The sequence below is a fragment of the Mycteria americana genome, assembly GCF_035582795.1.
Source record: "Mycteria americana isolate JAX WOST 10 ecotype Jacksonville Zoo and Gardens chromosome Z unlocalized genomic scaffold, USCA_MyAme_1.0 Scaffold_18, whole genome shotgun sequence".
NCBI lineage: Eukaryota > Metazoa > Chordata > Aves > Ciconiiformes > Ciconiidae > Mycteria > Mycteria americana.
Genome location: NW_027445436.1, coordinates 6,040,221 through 6,064,615, shown reverse-complemented (window position 1 = coordinate 6,064,615; position 24,395 = coordinate 6,040,221). Strand labels below are relative to the sequence as shown.

The 24,395-nt window shown below is 46.8% G+C and overlaps 1 protein-coding gene across 2 annotated transcripts in view; it reads left to right on the top strand.

Annotated features, from left to right (window-relative positions):
• The first annotated feature begins 5,616 nt into the window (after positions 1 to 5,616).
• The window catches only part of LOC142402971 (mitochondrial nicotinamide adenine dinucleotide transporter SLC25A51-like), a 34,609-nt gene continuing 15,830 nt past the window's right edge, over positions 5,617 to 24,395 (top strand). The window contains exons 1-2 of one of the 2 annotated variants that reach the window (XM_075489003.1): positions 5,650 to 5,762; positions 15,410 to 15,490. Coding sequence is in view for 1 of the 2 variants with exons in the window: in XM_075489002.1 (XP_075345117.1) it covers positions 5,682 to 5,762 (81 nt within the window). In the remaining variant the exon portion in view is untranslated. Of the gene's footprint in view, positions 5,763 to 15,409; positions 15,491 to 24,395 lie in introns of both variants that reach the window. The other variant, XM_075489002.1, reaches the window with a different exon arrangement.

Here is a 24,395-nt window from a genome sequence, read left to right as displayed (position 1 = left end):
GATTGTTCTGAGACAGGAAAAGCTGGCGATTGAGTTTTCTTTTTTTAAAGTTGGATCCCCTCCTGTGGGGAAGATGGCTAATAGCAAAGACTACCAGAATACTATGAACCCCAAAGGACAGTTTCCTGGGCTGATAATGTGGAAACTGTAAATTCAGATTAACGCTCATTGGTAGCAGCTTATGCTTTTATGCCCTTCTTTGGCTTTATTGCCAGTTCTGTGTGACAATCAATAGACAATACCCTGCTTTTTCTCCTTCTAAAATCAGTGTTACTACCCAACTGGATTTCTTCTTTTATATCCCTCTGTCCTATCAAACAAGATATCCTGCTCTTGTGAATAGCTAGTTTCTTGTATCCAGGTATGTTTTGCTGTCTTCCTAAATTCAAGAATGGAATCTAATGACTTCATTTCCAGTTTTCTATTGATGCCTAACAAACATTGTGCTTTCATATAACAGACTAGAAAAGCTTATGTCAGGTCTTTCTAGAGACTGACTCATATAAAGGTTATAGTACTGACTTTGAAGCTCAAGCGATAAAGGCATTGGCAAAGAATTAGCAAGCACCAGTGTTCAGCATCACAGTCTGTGAGACTGTTTCACATTCTAGTTATAACAGGAAACACCTTAACTGGCAAGGCACATCAAAATGCAGGAGTTGAAAGCAAGACATACGGTAAGAGACTGAAATATTCAAGTGTGATACTATGACTGAGGTGCATGATAGGGTTGGAGATAAGTGATCTAGAAGACAAAGAACATAAGTAGATGGGCATGCGCCCTGCCATCACAGATGGCTTTGGTTGCTTCAGACAGCCAAGTGTGTCCTTTTTTTAAAAAAAACAGCTTTTTATGAATACCCTCTCAACATGCTTTCTGTGGCTAGCAGACTGTATTGTTGTTTTTTACTAGCAAGTTGGTCTCACAGCAGGTTGGAGTATCTATTTGCAGTACTTTTCAGATGGTGATAAAACATTGGACACTTTCTGAGCCACATGGAAAACTCTTGTCCTTCATTGGAGGGTTGCTGCAACCAGGAGCAGCTTCAGCAGTGCAGTTTATCTCCTCTGATTCTTAGGCAAGTGGTAACTCATCCTCTCCAACACAGGAGAAAACTTGTAAATGTTGAACTATGCATAAAACCACACTAAGCAAACACTGCAAGTGTACTGTGCAAACTTGAATGTCAGGCACTAAAGCCACTAGCTGTTGCTTTGCTATGTTTCTCAGATGTGAAATAAAAGTCCTGTAATGCCTGTCACTTAGTATTGTAGGTGAAATGAAGGTGTCACATTCATGCACTGAGGTTTTGGTTGGATGGAGCAAATCAGTTAAATGGTGGTTAAAATTATTTCTAGAAGTTCTGGTTCATGTTCAGCCCGAGTACACCCTTAGAGCTGTTGATATATCTAGCTCCTTATTTTGAAGTGATGTAACTTATTGAAAATGCCAAAAAACCCCCAACAAACCCAAACCACAAACCTTAAGGTTCACTCTCCTCTCCCACCTGCTTGCTTATTAAAAAAAAAAAAAAAAAAAAAAATCCCCAAAACAATCGGAAGGATATTTTTAAATAGTGATTTTTAAAATCACTGATTAAATATCACAAGATTTTTAAATATCACTGACTATTATCTGGATTTAACCATCCACTTCAGACTTGATGGGAACTTTTTTTGAGCTGTGTTATTTCTAGCACAATCATTAAGCGCAGTAGAAGAGTATTCTAATATTTTTGTAAAATGTAACTTAAGCTAATAGGCCAAAAGTTAATATTGACATGTATCCAAGTATTGGCTATTTGCCAGGGATGTCTGTGGTGGGTTGACCTTGGCTGGCTGCAAGATTGACCACCAAGCTGTTCTATCACTCCGTCTCCATCAACAGGACGGGGAGAAAATACAATGAAAAGCTCGTGGGTTGAGATAAGGGCAGGGAGATGACTTACCAATTATCGTCACGGACAAAACAGACTTGACTTGGGGAAATTAATTTACTGTCAATTGTAACAGAGCAGGATAATGAGAACTAAGAACAACTCTAAAAACACCTTCCCCCCCGCCCCTCCCTTCTTCCCAGGCTCAGATTCACTCCCGGCTCTTCTACCTCCTCCTCTCCCTGAGCAGCCCAGGGTGATGGGGAATGGGGGTTGCGGTCAGTTCATAACATTTTGTCTCTGGCTCCTTCTTCCTCTCACTCTCACATCGAGATTGGTTCCCTTTCAGAGGGGGAAGTTTCCACTGCCAGACATAATTATTCCAAACATACCAATAATGCATTTGCCCTGGGAACCGTTCATCCAATTCAAGCCGCAAAAAATGCAGCCTATCATAATCAAAACCGCCCACCTCAGGCCACCGTTGGTTTGCAATTCCAAGGGTGGTCAATGCGGGCCAGGTATCCTGACGCAGTTGCAGTGCCCTTTTCCTAGATAACCCCTGGGTTCCATCTGGTTTTGACCAATTGGTTAGCAATTCACCTAAAGGTGTCCCTTTCACTATACTGTGTCCAGTCCCCATTATTATTAACTCTCACCTCCTCACCGCAAAAAAATGATTCGTCCAACCGCTATCCCCTGCGCTCAAGTTCCCCGGGTGAACTCACCTTTTGCCATCAGTGGGTCGTTGACTCACAGGGGATCGTAGCAGCTGGTGGATTCAAGCGAGTCTGCGAAGTCCCTTCTGGGGTGCCAAAACTGTTGCGGGATTCTTTATTGGCGACCGAGGAAGGAGATGCAGACACCCTTAAGTATAGAATTCCAAAGGGAAATTCTTTACCGCAATGCGCATGCGGTGCCCCAGCCTAGTTCTGAGGGACCCTAATCATAAGTAACACACAGGTTATATAGAAGATACAGGTGGGCTATCTCCCAATTACAGTCCTAAGCTTATCTATAGTTGGCCGATCCTTTGCGTGGCTGTGTGATCAGAGACAGTGGTCTGGGCTGTTTTTCATCCTTTGTCTGCTACGTGCTCAGAACCGGTTTCCACGAGTTTGTTATCAGGCAAGGTTGTCGTAACCAGCTGAGCTTTCGTGCTTCAGTGTCTTCCCTCCTTGAGTTCTTGGAAAGCTCGCTGAAACTAGGGTAAGGTTCATCCTATTAAGTGACCTAAGTTTGTACTTTTCTTCACAGTGGGCCCATTGCTCAGTGGGGCAGGGGACCTAGTGATCAAGGACATCATAAAAGTCAAGTTACTCAATGCTTTTTTTGCTTCAGTTTTTACTGGTAAGGTCTGCTCTCAGGTCCCTGAACCAGCTAGCACGCTTTGGGGGAGTGAAACAGTAGCACAGTACAGGAAGAAAGAGTTAGGGAGCACTTAAGCCAATTGGACATATACAAGTCCATGGGACCAGATGGGATGCAAGCGTGCTGAAGGAGCTGGCCAATGTCATTGGGAGGCCGCTGTCTATCATCTTTGAAAGGTTATGGCAATTGGGGGAGGTTCCTGATGGCTGGAACAGGGCAAACATCACTCCCATTTTCAAGAAGGACAAGAAGGAGGATCCAGGGAACTACAGGTTGGTCAGCCTTACCCTCTTTTTCCCAGGAAGATTATGGAGCAAATCCTCTTAGAAGCCATTTCTAAAGAGATGAAAGACAAGAAGGTGATTTGGAGCAGCCAACACGGCTTTAGCAAGGGCAAATCATGCCTGACCAATCTCATTGCTTTCTGTAATGAGGTGACTGGCGCTGTGGAAGAGTGGAAGGCAGTGGATGTTGTATACCTTGACTTTAGCAAGGCCTTTGACACAGTCTCCTATAGTCTTTTATCTCCAAATTGTTGGGATATGGGCTTGATAAGTGGATGATAAGATGGATGGAAAATTAGCTGGACTGCTGAGCTCAAGGAGTTGTGATCAGTGGTACAAAGTCCAGCTGGGGGCCAGTAACTAGTGGGGTCTCTCAGGGATCAGTACTGGGATCAATACTGGTATTTAATGTCTTCATTAATGATCTGGACGATGGGATGGAGTGCACTGTCAGCAAGTTTGTGGATGACACCAAATTGGGGGGGGGGGGGGGGGGTGTCAGTATGCTGGAGGTCAGGGCTGCCACTCAGAGGGACCTGGACAGGCTGGAGAAATGGGATGACCGGAACCTCATGAAGCTCAACACAAGCAGATCCGAAGTCCTGCATTCCTGGAATGAAATAACCCTATGCAACAATACAAGCCAGAGGCCAACTGTCTGGGAAGCAGCTCCACAGAAAAGGATCTGGGGGTCCCGGTGGACAACAAGTTGACGATGTGTGCAAGCACATGACGATGTGTGCAAGCAGTGTGCCCTTGCAGCAAAGATGACCAACTGCATCTTGAGCTGTATTAGCAAAAGTGCAGCCAGCAGGCCCAGGGAAGTGACCCTTCCCCTTTATTCGGCACTTGTGAGACTGCATCTGCAGTACTGTGTCCAGTTTTGGGTTCCCCAGTACAAGAAAGATAGCGACACACTGGAACAAGTCTAGCGGAGGGCCACCAAGCTGGTTGGGGGCTGGAGAACATGACATCCAAGGAGAGGCTGAGAGAACTGGGCCTGTTCAGCCTGGAGAAGAGGGAGAGATAAGGACAGGGAGATTACTTGCCAATTACCATCACGGGCAAAACAGACTCGACTTGGGGAAATTAATTTAATTTACTGTCAATTAATTGTAACAGAGCAGGATAATGAGAAATAAGAACAAATCTAAAAACACCTTCCCCCCACCCCTCCCTTCTTCCCAGGCTCAGCTTCACTCCCGACTCTTCTACACCCTCCCCCCCCCAAGGGGCACAGCGTGATGGGGAATGGGGGTTGTGGTCAGTTCATAACGTTTCATCTCTGCGGCTCCTTCCTCCTCATGCTCTTCCCCTGCTCCAGCGTGGGGTCCCTCCCACGGGATACAGTCCTTCACGAACTTCTCCAATGGGGGTCCTTCCCACGGGCTGCAGTTCTTCAAGAACTGCTCCAGCATGGGTCCTTTCCATGGGGTGCAGTCCTTCAGGAGCAGACTGCTCCAGCGTGGATCCCCCATGGGGTCACAGGTCCTGCCAGAAAACCTGCTCCTGCGTGGGCTCCTCTCCACGGGGCCGCAGTTCCTGCTAGGAGCCTGCTCCTGCGTGGGCTCTCCACAGGCTGCAGCTTCCTTCAGGGCATATCCACCTGCTCCAGCGTGGGGTCCTCCACGGGCTGCAGGGTGGATATCTGCTCCATCGTGGACCTCCATGGGCTGCAGGGGGACAACCTGCCTCACCATGGTCTTCACCACGGGCTGCAAGGGAATCTCTGCTCTGGCGCCTGGAGCACCTCCTCCTCCTCCTCCTCCTCCTCCTCCTCCTCCTCCTCCTCCTCCTCCTCCTCCTCCTCCTCCTCCTCCTCCTCCTTCTTCCCTGACCTTGGTGTCTGCAGGGTTGTTTCTCTCACATTTTCTCACTCCTCTCTCCCCCAGCTGCTGTTGCACAGCGTATTTTACCCTGATATGTATCCTTCCACGAGCACAGCTCACTAAGCATGAGAAGTATCATGACACCCACAAAGCCCTTCTGGAGCGAGGCCGTACCCAGGCGGCTCTGTGATTAGCTGAGGAAAGGGGAGACGGGGTGGGGCTTACTCCTCCCAGCTGCTCTTTCTCTTGGTCACGTGTAGTTGACGCGAGTTGGGTTTCTGTGCTGCACTTCCTACGTCATCGAGAATGTGAGGTGGTGGATGCAGCGTCCAGTTTGGTCAGCGGCAGTGGCGACTTTTATCTCCAAATTGCGTTTTCAGGTGGCATGGAAGACGCAACAGGTGAGTCACTGGGGAGAGGGTGTGCTGCTGCTCGCATCTCTCTCCACTGCGGCGGGGCCACCCTGTGCGGCCTCTCTCCCTTGTCCCTCATTCCTGTCTCATAAGGATTCCCGACGGTGGTGAAGGTCGCGCCGGGCTAGACCGCTGCTGCCTCTGGAGCATGAGCGTCCTAGACTGTCACGGCAGCGCGGAGGGGGGCGGGGAGCACCCGGAAGCGGCAGGGGGGTGGTGGTGTACGGTAGCCGGGCTGCATCAATTCGTCCCCGCGCTCCAGACTGGGAGTGGCGTCTTGGGACACGCTCCTCAGTGGGAACCGCAGGAGAGATGTTCCGCCATGATGCGGAGTAGGCGACGACTGGACAGGAGTAGGGAGAATAACAACAGCACGCGGCAGTCTTCTGCAAGCCGCCTGGAATCCTAGCTGCTGATCCCTTGGTCGCTTTCTCTCATGCACGCAGGCAGTGAGCTCTGCAGTACCTGCTGCCGAGGAGCTGGTGGCAGTCTACACAGCAGAGCTTGAAAGCCTGATCCTGCTCAGGACACAAACACGCTCAGGTTGCTTCTCTAAATCCTCGCATTGTTCCTGATGCAGGCACCGGGAAAAGGCTAAACAAGAGAATGCAATGGCTGCCTTCCACACTCAACACTGTGTTTAGGTGTCTTTTCTTTTGGCAGTTCCACTTCTTTACAGAGAATCTCTTCTCAGGCTAGAAGAAAAAAAAAAAAAAGAGAACCATTCAGGTTGGAAGGGACTTCTGGAGGTCTCTAGTCCAACCTCCTGCTTAAAGCAGGGTCAACACTGAATTCAGACCAGCTTGCTCAGGGTTTTCTCTAGTCAGGGCTTGAAAACCTCCAAGACTGGAGACTGCACAACTTCTCAGGGCCCCTGTTCCACTGCTTGACTGTCCTCATGGTGAAAAACAGTTTTCTTATAGCCAACGTGAACCTTGCTTGTTTCAATTTGTGCCCATTGTGACATCTTCCCACTATGCAACACTGTGAAGAGCCTGGCTCTGTCTTCTTGATAGCCTCCCTCATAGGTACTGGGGGGCTGCTATTAGGTGCCCCTGCAGCCTTCCTTCCTCCAGGCTGAACAAACACCGTTCCCTCAGCCTCTCCTCATAGTGCAAGTACTCCAGCCCCCTGACATCTTGGTGGCCCTCTGCTGAATTTGATCCACTTTATCAATTACTTTCTTGTATTGGGGTGCCCAAAATTTGACACAGCATTCTAGATGCTATCTAATGAGCACCAAGTAAAGGAGGATAATCACTTCCCTCAGTCTACTAGCTATGCTCCTGGTAATATAGCCCAGGATACTGCTAACCACCTTTGCTAACAGGGCACAGTTCTGGCTCATATTCAGCTTGCTGTTTTCCAAGATTCTCGGGTCCTTTTCAGCAGAGCTGCTCCCCAGCCAGTCCCCAGATGGTACTCATGCCAGGGGTTCTTCTTCCCTAGGTGCAGGACTTGGCATTTGTCCTTGTTGAATTAAATTACGTTCCTGTCAGCCCATTCCTCCAACCTGTCTAGGTCTCTCTGAATGGCAGCCCTGCCCTTGAGTGTATTTACTTCATCCTCCCAACTCCTGCAAACTTGACAAGAGCAAGATGCATCACCTCCTCCAGGTGTTTGATAAAGATTTTAAACAGGACAGGTCCCAGGATAGACCCCTGTAGTACCCCACTTGTCACAGGCACCCCGGTAGAGTACAGCCCATTAACCACCACTCTCTGAGCTCAGTCACCCAACTAGTTTTTAAACCCATCTAGTTGTCCACCCATCCAGACTATAATATCCCAACTTGGATACAAGAATATTGTGGGATACAGTATTGAAAGTCCTGCTAAAGTCGAGGTAAATGACATCCAGTGCTCTCCCTTCATCCACAAATCCTGCCATTTTATCACAGAAGGCAATTAGGTTGGTCAGGCATGATAGCCCCTTGGTAAATGCATGCTGGCTGTTCCCAATCACCTTCTCCTTCATGTGCCCAAAAACATGTTCCAAGAGGACTTTCTCTATGATTTTCCCAGGAACTGAAGTTCCCTGGGTTGAACTTTTGACTTTTTTTTTTTTTTTTTTTTTTTAAGATGAATGCAACATTTGTCCTTCTCTAGTCATCAGGGAATTCCCCTGATCTTCATGACTTTTCAAAGCTGATAAGAGAACGGCCTCACTATGAAACCAGCCAGTTCTCTCAGCACCCTTGGATGCAGCCCATCTAGTCCCATGGATTTGTACAGATTAAGTTCTCTGAAATAATCCCCAATTCAATCCTCATCCACTGTTGGTAGTTTTCCTTGAACCCTGTCTCTAAGCACAGAGGCCTGGGAGACTGTTGGTGCAGATAGAGGCCAAGAAGGCATCGAGTACCTCAGCCTCATCTATGTCCGCTGTCACTAGATCACCCATCCCATTCAGCAATAGGCCCACCGTCTCCTTGTTCAGTCTTTTACTATTAAAGTGGTAGTAGAAGCTCTTGTTGCCCTTGATCTGTGATCTGTAGAGTTCCTCAAGTTGCTTAAAGAAGGCTTTGTTTGCTTCCTCACCCTGTCTGTAACAAACTCCTGCCACAATATCACCCTTATTGGCCTCTGCTTTGATCTTGTTTGGTTCCTGTTAGTTGTAAGGGTAATCTTCGGAAATTGAGACCAATGTAAGCAAAGATATAGCTGTATCTGGGATGGAATCACTTATTGGAAAATAAAAACAAACTGGGTAACCAAATTAATTTCCTTTATGATATTTAACTTCTGATTAAATCATATAATGAAGAAGGCAGTCAGATATCATAAACCTGTCAGCTCATGGTAACTATTAGTTGTATGGGGAGCTATCTGTGGAGAAACAGGTTAAAGACTATTACATAATATTGCTATTTATTTTCCCCCAGATGGATATGCAGAGTTACTGGGGAGGGGGGGGGAGTTCACTTCAAATTTTAGTGTCTTTTGTTAAGTAGTTCAAATAGCTTTTTCTTTTTTTCTTTTTTTTAATTTTTATTTCAGTTGTACCATGTTTTAGTTCAAAGTAAACAGTAACTAAGCAACCATTTTGGCACTAGCAAGCCACTCATCCACTTCTGCTTTTACATGGCCCAACTTTTTGTTTTAACACCAAAATAATTATAATGATTCTTCAGTGTGTTGACTACTTGTGCAAAATACTATAGTGCAACTAATAGGTCTTACTTGACAGGCCTTCACCAGTATCTGTGAGAAGTATTAAGGGTTCCTCTATTATAATGAGCTACCAAGACTGAAGAATTTCTTACTTACATGCATAGCTACGTCTTGAAAAGTGTCAGACTTAGAGGTTAATGCAGATAGTTAGGAACCATCTGTAGTCAAGTTTTGAAAAATATTGTATTGTTCCTGTTTTAAGTTGGTTGATACTGATTAAGAATTACCAACTCGAGCCAGCAGGCAGTAATTAGACACTATCCTAGTGATAAGTTATCAAACCTGAAAAATAAACAAAACCCATAAAACCTTCTACTTTAACTGTCATGCTTGTGCTTGGCATTAGGATGGGGATAAAAACTAAATAGATAGGGCCAGTGTTTCCCATATTTGGTGGTACAGGAGTACCGGTTTGCAGTACTATTCTGGTTAACTAATTGAATAACCTGTGACCTGAAAGCCATTGGGCCTTTTTAAGTGGTACACACTCTACAGTGCTCAGTAGTTCAATCAAGATGGGAAACATCCTGATCTCTTGTTAGGGAACTGCTTAATCTGGCAGCACCATAGAGGCAAGTCTGCCACAGCTCCATATCCCCAGATCCAACCAGTAGCAAGGCTGAGAATGTATTCCCAGTAGGCATACAAATACATATATAATACACATATACGCATGGCCAGCAACACAGAACAACACAGACAGAAACACTCAGCACTCAGACAAACAGCAACAATGGCCTCATCCTGTTCCCCTCTCTGGCTGATCAGGATGAAGGTCCATTAGTGGGAAATATATACGTATATACAATGTAGATCCATCCAGTAACTGGATTTAGACACTCAGTCTATCCAGTAGCTGGCCCCTGGATCTCCTGGTCTCCCCAGTTGCTGGCACCTGGGCATACGAGCCCCCAAGGCCCATAGCCTCACTCCAGTTGCCAGTACAGACCTTCTTTCACATACACACACTGTGATCCCCCAGTAGCTGGGCTTAGACACTCGATCTACCCAGTAGCTGGCCCCTGGATCCCCCCAGTCTCCCCAGGTGTCTCCCACAGAAACACACACACACACACACACACACGTACGTAAATGAGTCTCTTATTCTACCCCCAGACCCCACGGTCTCTTTGGCAGTTGGCTTGGACCCCCTGGTCCCTCCGGTAGCCAATTCCTCCAGGTGCCTCACCCTTAGAGACACATGCATACCTGGCTCCCAAGCCACGACCTTCTCCAATGTAGGTCCTTCCCACGGGCTGCAGTTCTTCAAGAACTGCTCCAGCATGGGTCCTTTCCACGGGGTGCAGTCCTTCAGGAGCAGACTGCTCCAGCGTGGATCCCCCATGGGGTCACAGGTCCTTCCAGAAAACCTGCTCCTGCGTGGGCTCCTCTCCACGGGGCCGCAGTTCCTGCTAGGAGCCTGCTCCTGCGTGGGCTCTCCACGGGCTGCAGCTTCCTTCAGGGCATATCCACCTGCTCCAGCGTGGGGTCCTCCACGGGCTGCAGGGTGGATATCTGCTCCACCGTGGACCTCCATGGGCTGCAGGGGGACAACCTGCCTCACCATGGTCTTCACCACGGGCTGCAGGGGAATCTTTGCTCTGGCGCCTGGAGCACCTCCTCCCCCTCCTTCTTCCCTGACCTTGGTGTCTGCAGGGTTGTTTCTCTCACATTTTCTCACTCCTCTCCCCCAGCTGCTGTTGCGCAGGAGTTTTTTTACCCTTTCTTAAATATGTTATCACAGAGGCACTACCAAAGTCGCTGATTGGCTCAGCTTTGGCCATCAGCGGGTCCATCTTGGAGCCAGCTGAAACTGGCTCTATCCAACATGGGGGCAGCTTCTGGCATCTTCTCGCAGAAGCTACCCCTGCACACACACACCCCCCGCTACCAAAACCTTGCCATGTAAACCCAATACAATGTAAAATACACCTAAATATAAATTGTTACTGTTGGGGAGGGGATGTTAAAGTGCAAATAGTAAATTGTGTTAAATTAATCTGGTAAGGAGAAAACCAAGTCTGATTATTTTTAGACTAAGTATATTAGTGTGCTATTTTTTTTTTATTCTACTTAATGGAATATTTGAAACATACTAGATTGTTTTTACATTATAAAAACAATGAAAGAGATAAGTTACAGTGAACTTTAAGCAAGCTTTTGGGAGAGGGAGGAATTTGGAGGCTTATTTAGGTGTTGTTTGGTGGGTTTTTTTGAAATTACACTGTCATGTAAACTTTTTAATGCTTTATTACTGGGCACAGTAATAAAGTGTTGAATCACAATTCAGAACTACTATATTTCACATAACTTGATAATGATTATTTTGTTTAACAAGTAACAAAAGGTTTTGATCCTACTGTGTTTTCACTGCAAGTACACTTGCATGTGTGCTTTTTTAAGTGGGACAATGTCTTGTTGGGCAGGTGGAAACCTGTAGAGTGGCTAGTTCTTAGCTACATGTATGCAAACTGACTGTTCCCCCCTGTCTTTTGTAAGAGGATAAGGGTTTGAGTTAAGACTCTGAGAAGGTAGTTATAAATTTGGCTCCTTCTGTATCCAGCTAGCAACTTCAACAAACCTTCTAGGAATTCAGTATCTACTTAACCCTCTGTTAAATTTGGTTGGAATTGGCCAAGAGACTTGGAAGTTAATAACTGAAGGGAGATGGATGAACAGGTGGTGAAATTCCATCTTGTTCTTTTAGGAAATCAAAACACTTCCATTTACTCTTTGCAGCTTTTATTTATAGTCTATATAAATAAAAAGTATTAGATTCAGAAAATCATACTTTATTTCTTCCTATATAGTAGGGATGCTTGCTCACCAGTAGTAAATGGTGATATAAGTTAATAATTCAAACATTTACTAAGCACACCCTCTATTAATGATTCTTTCAAGTTTATAATCAAAATATTAAGAGAAAAAATGCTGATCCTCTTATTCTTGAGAATAAATCATTCTGACATTTGAAAAAAATGTGTCCTAAAACTCTTTCAGGAGATATCAAAGTGAATTGTAAAACTAAAAGCCATAACAACAAATATGTGGAACGAATCCTCCAGTAATTTCAGCGTTAGTGACTTCCCAAGGCAGAGGTAGTGTCTGAGTAGCTAATAGTCCTCAGTAGATTTTTCTTCCATGAATATATGTAGTTGCATTTGAACCCACAGGAACTTGGCTGCGGTAAGGAGTTTCGTAGCTTAACTACACATTGTGAAGAAGTACTTCCTTTTGTTCTGAACCTGCTAGTTTTATTCCATAGCCCCTAGTCTTAGGGGAGAGAGAACAGTTTTCTTCTCCATTCAGGATTTTATAGTTTTTCTTCACATCTTACCCTTAACATTTCCCTGACTCTGAAAATTTCTATAGTTATAAAATATTTGTAGCCAAGCAGTTTGTGTATTTTGTTTTTACTTTTAGTGATTTGTGCAGTTACAGTACTAGGCTGTTCCCTTTCCTGAGACTTACTGAAAGACAATTGAACTGAATGTCTGCTGTTTATACCAGTGATGGCTAATTTGTGACCCACTGACTATATCTGACTCTCCAGAAGAATTAATCTAGCATTTCCTGGATCCCCAAGATCTGCATTGGAAAATGGTTTGAGACCTTATAAAGACTGCAGAGACTGGCTAACTAAACAACTTATCACACAATTGGAAGCATATGTTGTGTGGCCAAAATGGGTGTCCCTCATGACTAGGCATGCACCACCACATAGTTGAAATGCATGCCTTCTAGTTGTTTGGTAGGGGAATGGTTGGGATATTGTTATGGGCAAGACAGAGAATTTCACTTAAAAAATATGTTAATTGGCAATAAATTAAATTTAATTATTAATTCAGGTATTGAGAAACAAAGAAGACAAACAATTAAACAAACACTTAGGGAAAACACCTTTCTTCCCCCTTCCCCAGGCTCAACTTCAGTCCAGACACCTCTCTTCCTCCCTCCCTGGTCTCCACTGCTCTTACTTTTGCTGTGCATTACACTCGGTCCCTTCAGTGAGGCAACAGGCGGTGCAGGATGTTTGGAGTAGTGCATAGTGTTTTTTCTTCCACTGCTCCTGGCTTTTTATTAATTTCCTCTGCTCTGGCATGGGCTTATCTACAGGCTGCAGCCCCTTTTGGGGGTGTACCTGCTTTGGTGTGGCTTATTCACAGGCTGTAGTCCCCTCAGAGGCGTACCACCTCCTCTGGCATAGAACATCTCCTTCTGAGAGTGTCTCCAGCTTTGTCCCCAACAATATCCCCTTCCTTGTGTCTCTTTCTGTTTTTCCTCACATGTGTCCTCACACGTCTCCTCCTGTGTCTCCTGCCCCTAGCTGCTACCACCCTTTGTTAAATATGTTTGTGCAGAGGTGTCATGTGTTCCCCTGGTTGAAGTTTTGGTATGTGGTGGGTTATTTTCATCAGTTGCTGAGCTGACTGTAACCAGCTGTGACTAGCACAGGACAGTTCATGGCCTATGCATGCCCCCTGCTACCAAAACCCCACCATTTATGCTAAATATAGATATACTGCAAGTACTTCAAGGGAATCTTTGTCGCTAGCTGTTGCTGAAAGGTGAAGCATCACTGAACCAAAAAGGGAAAATCAGACAATGTATCAAACTAAGCCTTTCAAAAATATAATCTTGTTATTGACTTAGCTGCATTACACCTATTTAATAACCTGAAGTATTAATGCATTTTGCTGAATGTTGCATGTGCCTAGCACATAATATTGTCCTGGTTTCAGCTGAGACAGAGTTAATTTTCTTCGTAGTGGCTGGTATGGGGCTACGTTTTGGATTTGTGCTGAAGACAGTGTTGATAATACAGAGATGTTTTAGTTGCTGCTGTACTAGTCAAGGACTTTTCAGCTCCCCATGCTCTGCCAGGTGCAGAAGAAGCTGGGAGGGGACACAGCCAGGATAGTTGATCCAAACTGACCAAAGGGCTATTCCATACCATATGACGTCATGTTCAGTATATAAAGCTGGGGAAGAAGAAGGAAGGGGGGACATTTGGAGTGATGGCGTTTGTCTTCCCAAGTAACCGTTACGCTTGATGGAGCCCTGCTTTCCTGGAGATGGCTGAACACCTGCCTGCCCATGGGAAGTAGCGAATGAATTCCTTGTTTTGCTTTGCTTGTGTGCGCGGCTTTTGCTTTCCCTATTAAACTGTTTTTATCTCAACCCTCAAGTTTTCTTACTTTTGCTCTTCCGATTCTCTCCCCCATCCCACCGAGGGGGAGTGAGCGAGCGGCTGCGTGGTGCTTAGTTGCCGGCTGGGGCTAAACCACGACAAATATATATGACCCAAACAAAGCTTTTCACTTTACAAATGCTCATGTGTAAGATCTCAACTTTAACGTTGCTCGGAGAATTAAATTAAAATAGCAGAGGATGCTTTATTCCTTAACAAGAACATTCATGTAGTAGCTTACTATCTCTAATTCATGTACTTTAGCTTTAAACAGTTAGACACATTCACAAAAGCAACACACACATACACACACTGTGATCCCCCAGTAGCTGGGCTTAGACACTTGATCTACCCAGTAGCTGGCCCCTGGATCCCCTGTCTCCCCAGTTGCCTCCCACAGAAACACACACAGACACACATAAATGAGTCTCTTATTCCACCCCCAGACCCCATGGTCTCTTTGGCAGTTGGCTTGGACCCCCTGGTCCCTCCGGTAGCCAGGTGCCTCACCCTTAGAGACACATGCATACCTGGCTCCCAAGCCACTTCACCTACTTGCTGGCTATTCTGATTTGATAGTCGCTAGCGATCATACGTTGACTTACATGCCCTCACTCGCTCACTCCAGTTGCTGGCACCACAGACACATGGCTTGTGATCCCCACTGCAGTTGGTGGCACTTAGATCTTTGTACACACACACATGTACACAGAACTGAGAGCCCCTCACCCAGGAAATTATTTAGAAATGGAATTTAATGACAAGACAGGACAGGCTGCACTGGTCAGGCATAGGGCATGGCCAGACAAGCATACTGACTGGCCACCTGCTTACACACACATATCCCTCTATTTTCCCCACACTTGTTCCTCCCCAAGTCTCCTAGATCCCTTTCATTCCCCACCTTTGGTTCCTCCCCTAAACATCCCATAAGTCTTGTGCAATCCCAAAAGGCTCTTCCCCTGCATCCCTAGGGGTATGGAATACATTATGACAGTTACCACCCTTAGTCTGAAAGGTGCTTGGGGAGCTGCCCATTGATTCATAATATGGTTGAGGTTGGAAGGGACCTCTGGAGGTCATCTTGTCCAACCCCCCTGCTCAAACAGGGCCACTGAGAGCAGGTTGCCCAGGACCATGTCCAGATGGCTTTTGAATATCTCCAAGGAGGGAGATTCTACAACCTCTCTGGGAAACCTGTTCCAGTGTTCCGTCACCCTCACAGTAAAGAAGCATTTCCTTATGTTCAGATGGAATCTTCTGTGTTTCAGCTTATGCCCATTGCCTCTGGTCCTGTCACTGGGCACCACTGAAAAGAGCCTGGCTCCATCTGCTTTGCACCCTCCCTTCAGGTATTTATATACATTGATAAGATCCCTCTGAGCCTTCCCTTCTCTAGGTTAAAAAGTCCCAGCTCTCTCAGCCTTTCCTCATAGGACAGATGCTGCAGTCCCTTAATCATCTTTGTGGCCCTTTGCTGGACTCTCTCCAGTATGTCCATGCCTCTCTTTGTTGTGGTTTAACCCCAGCCTGCAACTAAGCACCACACAGCATTGCTCACTCCCCCCGGTGGGATGGGGGAGAGAATCGGAAAAGTAAAAGTGCAAAAACTCATAGATTGAGATAAAGACAGTTTAATAAGAAAAAAAAAAAACAAAGAAAAGGAAAAAAAACAAAGAAAAGCAAAACCAAGAAAAACAAGTGCTGAAAAAAAACCCCAGTTGCTCACCACGAGCTGACTGATGCACAGCCAGTTCACAAGCAATGGCAGCCCCAGCAAACACACACACACACCCACCCACACACACACACCCCCCACCCCCCCCAGTTTTATTGCTGAGCATGACATCATATAGTATGGAATATCCCTTTGGTGGTCAGATGGGGTCAGCTGTCCCAGCTGTGTTCCCTCCAAACTTCTTGTGCACCCCCCAGCCTACCTGCTGGCGGGGCAGCGTGAGAAGCAGAAAAGGCCTTGACGCTGTGTAAGCACTGTTCAGCAATAACTAAAACATCAGTGTGTTATCAACAATGTTTTCATCACAAATCCAAAACAAAGTCTGAGGACTCAGAGCTAGCCAACATTATTCCAATTTAGAAGAAGGGCATGAGGGAAGACCCAGGAAACTACAGACTTCTTAGTCTAAACTCAGTTCCTGGAAAAATCATGCTGGGTGCTATTGAAAGGCATTTAAAGGAGAATGCAATCATCAGGTACAGTCAACATGGGTTCACAAAGGGAAAGTCCTGTTTAACCAATTTAATATCCTTCTACAATAAGATCACCCACCTAGTGGATGAAGGGAAGGTGGTGGATGTAGTTTTTCTGGATTTTAGTAAGGCTTTTGATACTGTCCCTCACAGCATCCTTCTGGACAAGTTGTCCAACTGGGACATGAGCAGGTACACGGTGCGCTGGGTGAAGAACTGGCTGAAGGGCAGGGCTCAAAGGGTTGTATTGAATGGGGCTACATCTTGCTGGTGACTGGTCACCAGTGGTGTTCCTCAGGGCTCAGTTCTAGGGCCAGTTCTGTTCAATATTTTTATCAATGATCTGGATGCAGGAGTTGAATGCACCCTTAGCAAGTTTGCTGACGATACTAAACTGGGAGGTGCTGTTGACTCTCTTGAGGGACAAGAGGCCTTGCAGGGGGTTCTGGATAGATTGGAGCATTGGGCAATCATCAGTGACATGAAATTTAACAAGAACAAATGCCGGATTCTGCACCTGGGATGGAGTAATGCCAGACACAAGTATAGATTGGGAGAGGAGTGGCTGGAGAGCAGCCCTGCAGAAAGGGATCTGGGGATGCTGGTTGACAGCAGGCTCAATAGGAGTCAGCAGTGGGCAGCCAAGAGGGCAAACTGCATCCTGGGGTGCATCAAACACAGCATAACCAGCCGGTCAAAAGAGGTGATTATCCCACTGTATTTAGTGTTGGTGCGGCCTCACCTTGAGTACTGTGTGCAGTTCTGGGCCCCACAATTTAAGAAGGATGTGAAGGTACTTGAATGCATCCAGAGGAGGGCAACAAGGCTGGTGAAAGGGCTGGAAGGCATGGTTTAACCCCAGCCAGCAACTAAGCACCACACAGCCGCTCGCTCACTCCCCCTCGGTGGGATGGGGGAGAGAATCAGAAGAGTAAAAGTGAGAAAACTAGAGGGTTGAGATAAAGACAGTTTAATAGGGAAAGCAAAAGCCATGCACACAAGCAAAGCAAAGCAAGGAATTCATTCACTCCTTCCCATGGGCAGGCAGGTGTTCAGCCATCTCCAGGAAAACAGGGCTCCATCACGCATAACGGTTACTTGGGAAGACAAATGCCATCACTCCGAATGTCCCCCCCTTCCTTCTGCTTCCCCAGCTTTATATACTGAGCATGATGTCATGTGGTATGGAATAGCCCTTTGGTCAGTTTGGATCAACTATCCTGGCTGTGTCTCCTGTCAGCTTCTTCTGCACCTGGCAGAGCATGGGAAGCTGAAAAGTCCTTGACTAGTGCAGCAACAACTAAAACATCTCTGTATTATCAACACTGTTCTCAGCACAAATCCAAAACATAGCCCCATACCAGCCACTATAAAGAAAATTAACTCCTCAGCTGAAACCAGGACAGGCTGGAAGGCATGTCCTATGAGGAGCGGCTAAGGACTCTGGGTTTGTCTAGTTTGGAGAGAAGGTGGCTGAGGAGCAACCTCATTGCTCTCTACAGCTTCCTGAGGAGGGGAAGTGGAGAGGGAGGTGCTGATCTCTTCTCCCTGGTATCCTGTGACAGGACGCATGGGAACGGTTCAGTCAAGGGAGGTTCAGACTTGATATTAGGAAGCATTTCTTTACCAAGAGGGTGGTCAAACACTGGAACAGGCTTCCTAGAGAGGTGGTCAATGCCCCATGCCTGTCAGTGTTTAAGAGGCATTTGGACAACGCCCTTAATAAGATGCTTTAATTTTTGGTCAGCCCTGAAGTGGTCAGGCAGTTGGACTGGATGATTGTTGTAGGTCCCTTCCAACTGAGCTCAGCTCCTCTTCTCTTCTCTTCTCTCTTCTCTTCTCTTCTCTTCTCTTCTCTTCTCTTCTCTTCTCTTCTCTTCTCTTCTCTTCTCTTCTCTTCTCTTCTCTTCTCTTCTCTTTCTCCTCTTGCCCCATACAAGCTACTATGAAGAAAATTAACTCCATCCCAGCCAAAACCAGTACATTCTCCACCCCTTATTCCATACCATTTATGTCATGCTCAGGTCCCACACTATCCCATACATCATCGTTAACCACCCCCCCGCTTCCCATCCTTTGATATATACACTGATATCATCCCCTTAGTCTATGGGACAGTCCTGTAAAATGTTCATAAAATGCCAATAAAATGTCCATTGAATTAATTTAGTCCATGCCTTTGGGCTCCATATGTTATGGGGGTCACTCAGGAAAGGAGAGATGGTGTGTTGTGTTGGATTGTTGCACACTGAAGCCACCTCAAGTTGCGTCACCACTGTACTTGCCTGGTTCCTCACGAGATTCAGTCTTCATTGGTTCGGGTGAGTCCTGATATAATACCTTTGACATATGGCAGCCACAGCAGTGGCGACATACAGCATCATATAACACTGGCACCATACAGCAATGGCATCATACAACTGAAATCATGGGTTATTTTCACCCAGGATTAAATCTCCTTGAGGTACACATCCTTCTGCACTACCCACCAAGTACACCCAGGTCCTTGAGAAAAAGTAATCCCATGAATGAGTTTGCCTTTTCCCAAGGATGGAGTAACCCAGACTTTCCCAGCCAGTTCCTTATGTGTACTACGGGGATCTTGTATCCTTCCACAGTACATAAGGGTTTCAATTGGGCAGGGCCAGGTCGATTGGCAGATTCTCTAGTGTTAACTAGCCAAGTGGCTTCTGCTAAATTTGTATCCCAGTGCTTGAATGTCCCAGCAGCCATTGCTCTCAGTGTAGTTTTTAACAGTCCATTGTATCGTTCAGTTTTCCCGGAGGCTGGTGCATGATACACCCACTCCATGCCATGCTCCTTGGCCCAGGTGTCTATAAGGTTGTTTTGGAAATGAGTCCTGTTGTCTGATTCAATTCTTTCAGGGGTGCCATGTCACCATAAAACTTGCTTTTCAAGGCCCAAGGTACTGTTTCAGGCAGTGGCATGGGTCACAGGGTATGTTTCCAGCCATCCAGTAGGCGCTTCCACTATTGTAAACACGTGGTTCTTGCCATGGCGAGTTCATGGTAGTGTGATATAATCCATCTGCCAGGCTTCCCCATATTGATCACAGAATCACAGAATCACAGAATCATATAGGTTGGAAAAGACCTTTAAGATCATCGAGTCCAACCATAAACCTAACACTGCCAAAAACCATCACTACACCATGTCTCTAAGTACCTCATCCAAACGTCCTTTAAATACCTCCAGGGATGGCGACTCAACCACTTCCCTGGGCAGTCTGTTCCAATGCTTGATAACCCTCTCGGTGAAGAAAAATTTCCTAATATCCAGTCTAAACCTCCCCTGGCGCAACTTGAGGCCATTTCCTCTTGTCCTATCACTTGTTACCTGGGAGAAGAGACCGACCCCCACCTCTCTACAACCTCCTTTCAGGTAGTTGTAGAGAGCGATGAGGTCTCCCCTCAGCCTCCTTTTCTCCAGGCTAAACAGTCCCAGCTCCCTCAGCCGCTCCTCATAAGACTTCTGCTCCAGACCCTTCACCAGCTTCGTTGCCCTTCTCTGTACGCGCTCCAGTACCTCAATATCCCTCTTGTAGTGGGGGGCCCAAAACTGAACACAGTATTCGAGGTGCGGCCTCACCAGTGCCGAGTACAGGGGCACAATCACTTCCCTAGTCCTGCTGGCCACGCTATTTTTGATACAGGCCAGGATGCCATTGGCCTTCTTGGCCGCCTGGGCACACTGCTGGCTCATATTCAGGCGGCTGTCAACCAACACCCCCAGGTCCTTTGATATTTCAGCTATCGTCCTTGTTGTGGTTTAGCCCCAGCCGGCAGCTAAGCAACACGCAGCGGCTTGCTCACTCCCCCCCGGTGGGATGGGGGAGAGAATCGGAAGAGCAAAAGTAAGAAAACTCGTGGGTTGAGATAAGAACAGTTTAATAATTGGAACAAAATAATAGTAATAATAATAATGAATTGTACTGAGAAGGAAAACAACAAGAGAGAGAGAGGAACAAAACCCAAGGGAGGGAAAAAAGAAAAACAAACAAACAAACAAACAAAAAAATACAACCGCTCACCACCCACCGACCGATGCCCAGCCAGTCCCTGAGCAGCGATCGCTACCCCCGGCCAACTCCCTCCAGTTTATATACTGGGCATGACATCATATGGTATGGAATAGCCCTTTGGTCAGTTTGGATCAGCTATCCTGGCTGTGCCCCCTCCCATTTCTTGGGCACCTGGCAGAGCATGGGGAGCTGAAAAGTCCTTGATCAGTGTAAACACCGTTTAGCGACAGTCAAAACATCAGAATGTTATCAATATTATTCTCATACTAAAATCCAAAGCACAGCACGATATTAGCTACTAGGAAGAAAATGAACTCTATCCCAGCCAAAACCAGGACAGTCCTCTATACCAAAAAGGCTTTAACCACTTGGCTTGTTTGGTTATGGCGCATGTTTCATTCATGGATAACCTGTGCAATGGTGTCCATGGTCAAGTCCACCCCTCGATCACAGAATCAGAATCACAGAATCACACAGAATCGTATAGGTTGGAAAAGACCTTTAAGATCATCGAGTCCAACCGTAAACCTAACACTACCAAGACCACCACTATACCATGTCCCTAAGCACCTCATCCAAACGTCTTTTAAATACCTCCTTTCAGGGTAGTTGTAGAGAGCAATAAGGTCTCCCCTCAGCCTCCTTTTCTCCAGGCTAAACAGTCCCAGCTCCCTCAGCTGCTCCTCATAAGACTTGTGCTCCAGACCCTTCACCAGCTTCGTTGCCCTTCTTTGGACGCACTCCAGCACCTCAATGTCTCTCTTGTAGTGAGAGGCCCAAACCAGAACACAGTATTCAAGGTGCGGCCTCACTAGTGCTGAGTACAGGGGGACGATCACTTCCCTAGTCCTGCTGGCCACGCTATTTTTGATACAAGCCAGGATGCCATTGGCTTTCTTGGCCGCCTGGGCACACTGCTGGCTCATATTCAGGCGGCTGTCAACCAACACCCCCAGGTCCTTCTCTGCCAGGCAGCTTTCCAGCCACTCTTCCCCAAGCCTGTAGCGTTGAATGGGACTGATGTGGCCCAAGTGCAGGACCTTGCACTTAGCCTTGTTGAATCTCATACAATTGGCCTCGGCCCATCAATCCAGCCTGTCCAGGTCCCTCTGCAGAGCCTTCCTACCCTCCAGCAGATCAACACTCCCACACAACTTGGTGTCGTCTGCAAACTTACTGAGGGTGCACTTGATCCCTTCGTCCAGATCATTGATAAAGATGTTAAACAGGACTGGCCCCAACACAGAGCCCTGGGGGACACTGCCTGTGACTGGCCACCAACTGGAGTAAACTCCATTCACCACCACTCTTTGGGCCCGGCCATCCAGCCAGTTCTTAACCCAGAGAAGAGTACACCCATCCAAGCCATGAGCAGCCAGTTTTTCCAGGAGAATGCTGTGGGAAACCGTGCCAAAGGCTTTACTGAAGTCTAGATAGACAACATCCACAGCCTTTCCCTCATCCACTAGGCGGGTCACCTTGTCATAGAAGGAGATCAGGTTGGTCAAGCAGCACCTGCCTTTCCTGAACCCATGCTGGCTGGGCTTGATCCCTTGGTTATTCTCTACATGCCGTGTGATGGCACTCAGGATGATCTGCTCCATCAGCTTCCCTGGCACCGAGGTCAGGCTGACAGGCCTGTAGTTCCCCAGGTCCTCCTTCTGGCCCTTCTTGAAGATGGGCGTCACATTAGCTAATCTCCAGTCAGCAGGGACCTCCCCAGTTAGCCAGGACTGCTGGTAAATGATGGAAAGGGGCTTGGTGAGCACATCTGCCAGTTCCTTCAGTACTCTCGGGTGGATCTCATCAGGCCCCATAGACTTGGGAATGTCTAAGTGGTGTAGCAGGTCACTAACCATTTCCCCCTGGATTATGGGGGCTCCATTCTGGTCCCCGTCCCTATCTTCCAACTCCCGGGGCTGGGTACCCAGAGAACAATTGGCCCTGCTATTAAAGACTGAGGCAAAGAAGGCATTAAGTACCTCAGCCTTTTCCTCATCCTTGGTCACTGTGTTCCCTCCCCCATCTAATAGAGGCTGGAGATTCTCCTTAGCTCTCCTTTGGCTGCTAATGTATTTGAAGAAGTGTTTTTTGTTGTCTTTTACGGCAGCAGCCAGATTGAGCTCTAGCTCAGCTTTGGCCCTTCTAATTTTCTCCCTGCACAGCCTTGCTACACCTTTGTAGTCCTCCTGAGTTGCCTGCCCCTTCTTCCAGAGGCCATTTGTATGTTTCATCCCTTCCTAAATGTCCTTATGTGTCATGGGCCCACCGAGCTATAAATAATTCACCCTTATGTTGCCAGTCCAGATCCACCTGAGCCACTTCAATCTGAGCAGCCTGATCCACCTGCTGGTTGTTTTGATGTTCCTCAGTGGCCCCACTCTTGGGTACATGAGCATCTACGTAACGTACTTTTACAACCAGGTTCTCCACCCAGGCAGCAATATCTTGCCACAATGCAGCAGCCCAGATGGGTTTGCCTCTGTGCTGCCAGTTGCTCTGCTTCCATTGCTGTAGATACCACCACAGGGCGTTTGCCACAATCCATGAGTTAGTACAGAGATAGACTACTGGCCATTTTTCTGATTCAGCAATATCTAAAGCCAGCCATCAGTAAATAGGGCATATTGCTTCTCATTTTCTGGTATTTGTTATACAGTGGGGCCTCCTCAGCACAAATCACCTCTGACGACACTCCGAAGTTTCGGCCCTCTGGCCAGTCCATGATCAGTTCCAGGATTCCTGGGTGGTCGGGGTTTCCCATTCGACCCGTTGCGTGATCAGTGCAACCCATTTACTCCACATAGCATCAGTTGCATGACCCTCCCTTTGAACATCCAGCCCAGCACAGGCAATCGAGGTGCTGTGCTTCAGTACCAACCACTTCTGAAGCAGCTCGAACCCCTTCATATGCTGCCAATATCTCTTTTTCAGCTGGAGTATAGTGGGCCTCAGATCCTCTGTATCCCCGACTCCAAAACCCTAAGGGTTGACCTCGAGTCTCCCCTGGTGCTTTCTGCCAGAGGCTCCAGGTAGGGCCATGGTCCCTGGCTGCGGTGTAGAGCACATTTCTTACATCTTGCCCTGCCCAGACTGGCCCAAGGGCTACTGCACCAACTCTCTCCTGTTTAATTTGTTCAAAGGCTTGTCGTTGCTCAGGGCCCCATTCAAAGTTGTTCTTCTTCTGGGTCACTTGATAGAGAGGGCTTACAATCAGACTGTAATTTGGAATATGCATTCTCCAAAAACTCACAACGCCTAGGAAAGCTTGTGTTTCTTTTTTGTTAGTTGGTGGAGACATGGCTGTTATTTTATTGATCATATCCATTGGGATATGATGACACCCATCTTGCCGTTTTATTCCTAAAAACTGGATCTCCTGTGCAGGTCCTTTGACCTTACTTTCTTTTATAGCAAAACCAGCTTTCAGAAGAATCTGGATTATTGCTTTCCCTTCCTCAAACACTTCTGCCTCTCTGTTGCCCCACACGATGATGTCATCAATGTATTGCAGATGCTCTGGAGCTTCACCCTGTTCCAGTGCCATCTGGATCAGTCCATGGCAAATGATAGGACTGTGTTTCCACCCCTGGGGCAGTTGATTCCAGGTGTATTGGACACCCCTCCACGTGAAAGCAAACTGTGGCCTGCACTCTGCTGCCAAAGGGATTGAGAAAAACGCATTAGCAATATCAATTGTAGCATACCATTTGGCTGCCTTTGACTCCAGTTCATATTGGAGTTCTAGCATGTCTGATATGGCAGCACTCAGTGGTGGCATGACTTCATTCAGGCCATGATAGTCCACTGTTAGCCTCCACTCTCCATTAGATTTTTGCACTGGCTATATAGGACTATTAAAGGGTGAATGAGTCTTACTGATCACTCCTTGGCTCTCCAGTTGATGAATCAGCTTATGGATGGGAACCAGGGAGTCTCGATTGATGTGGTATTGTCACTAGTGCACTGTCATGGTAGCAACTGGCACCTGCTGTTCTTCGACC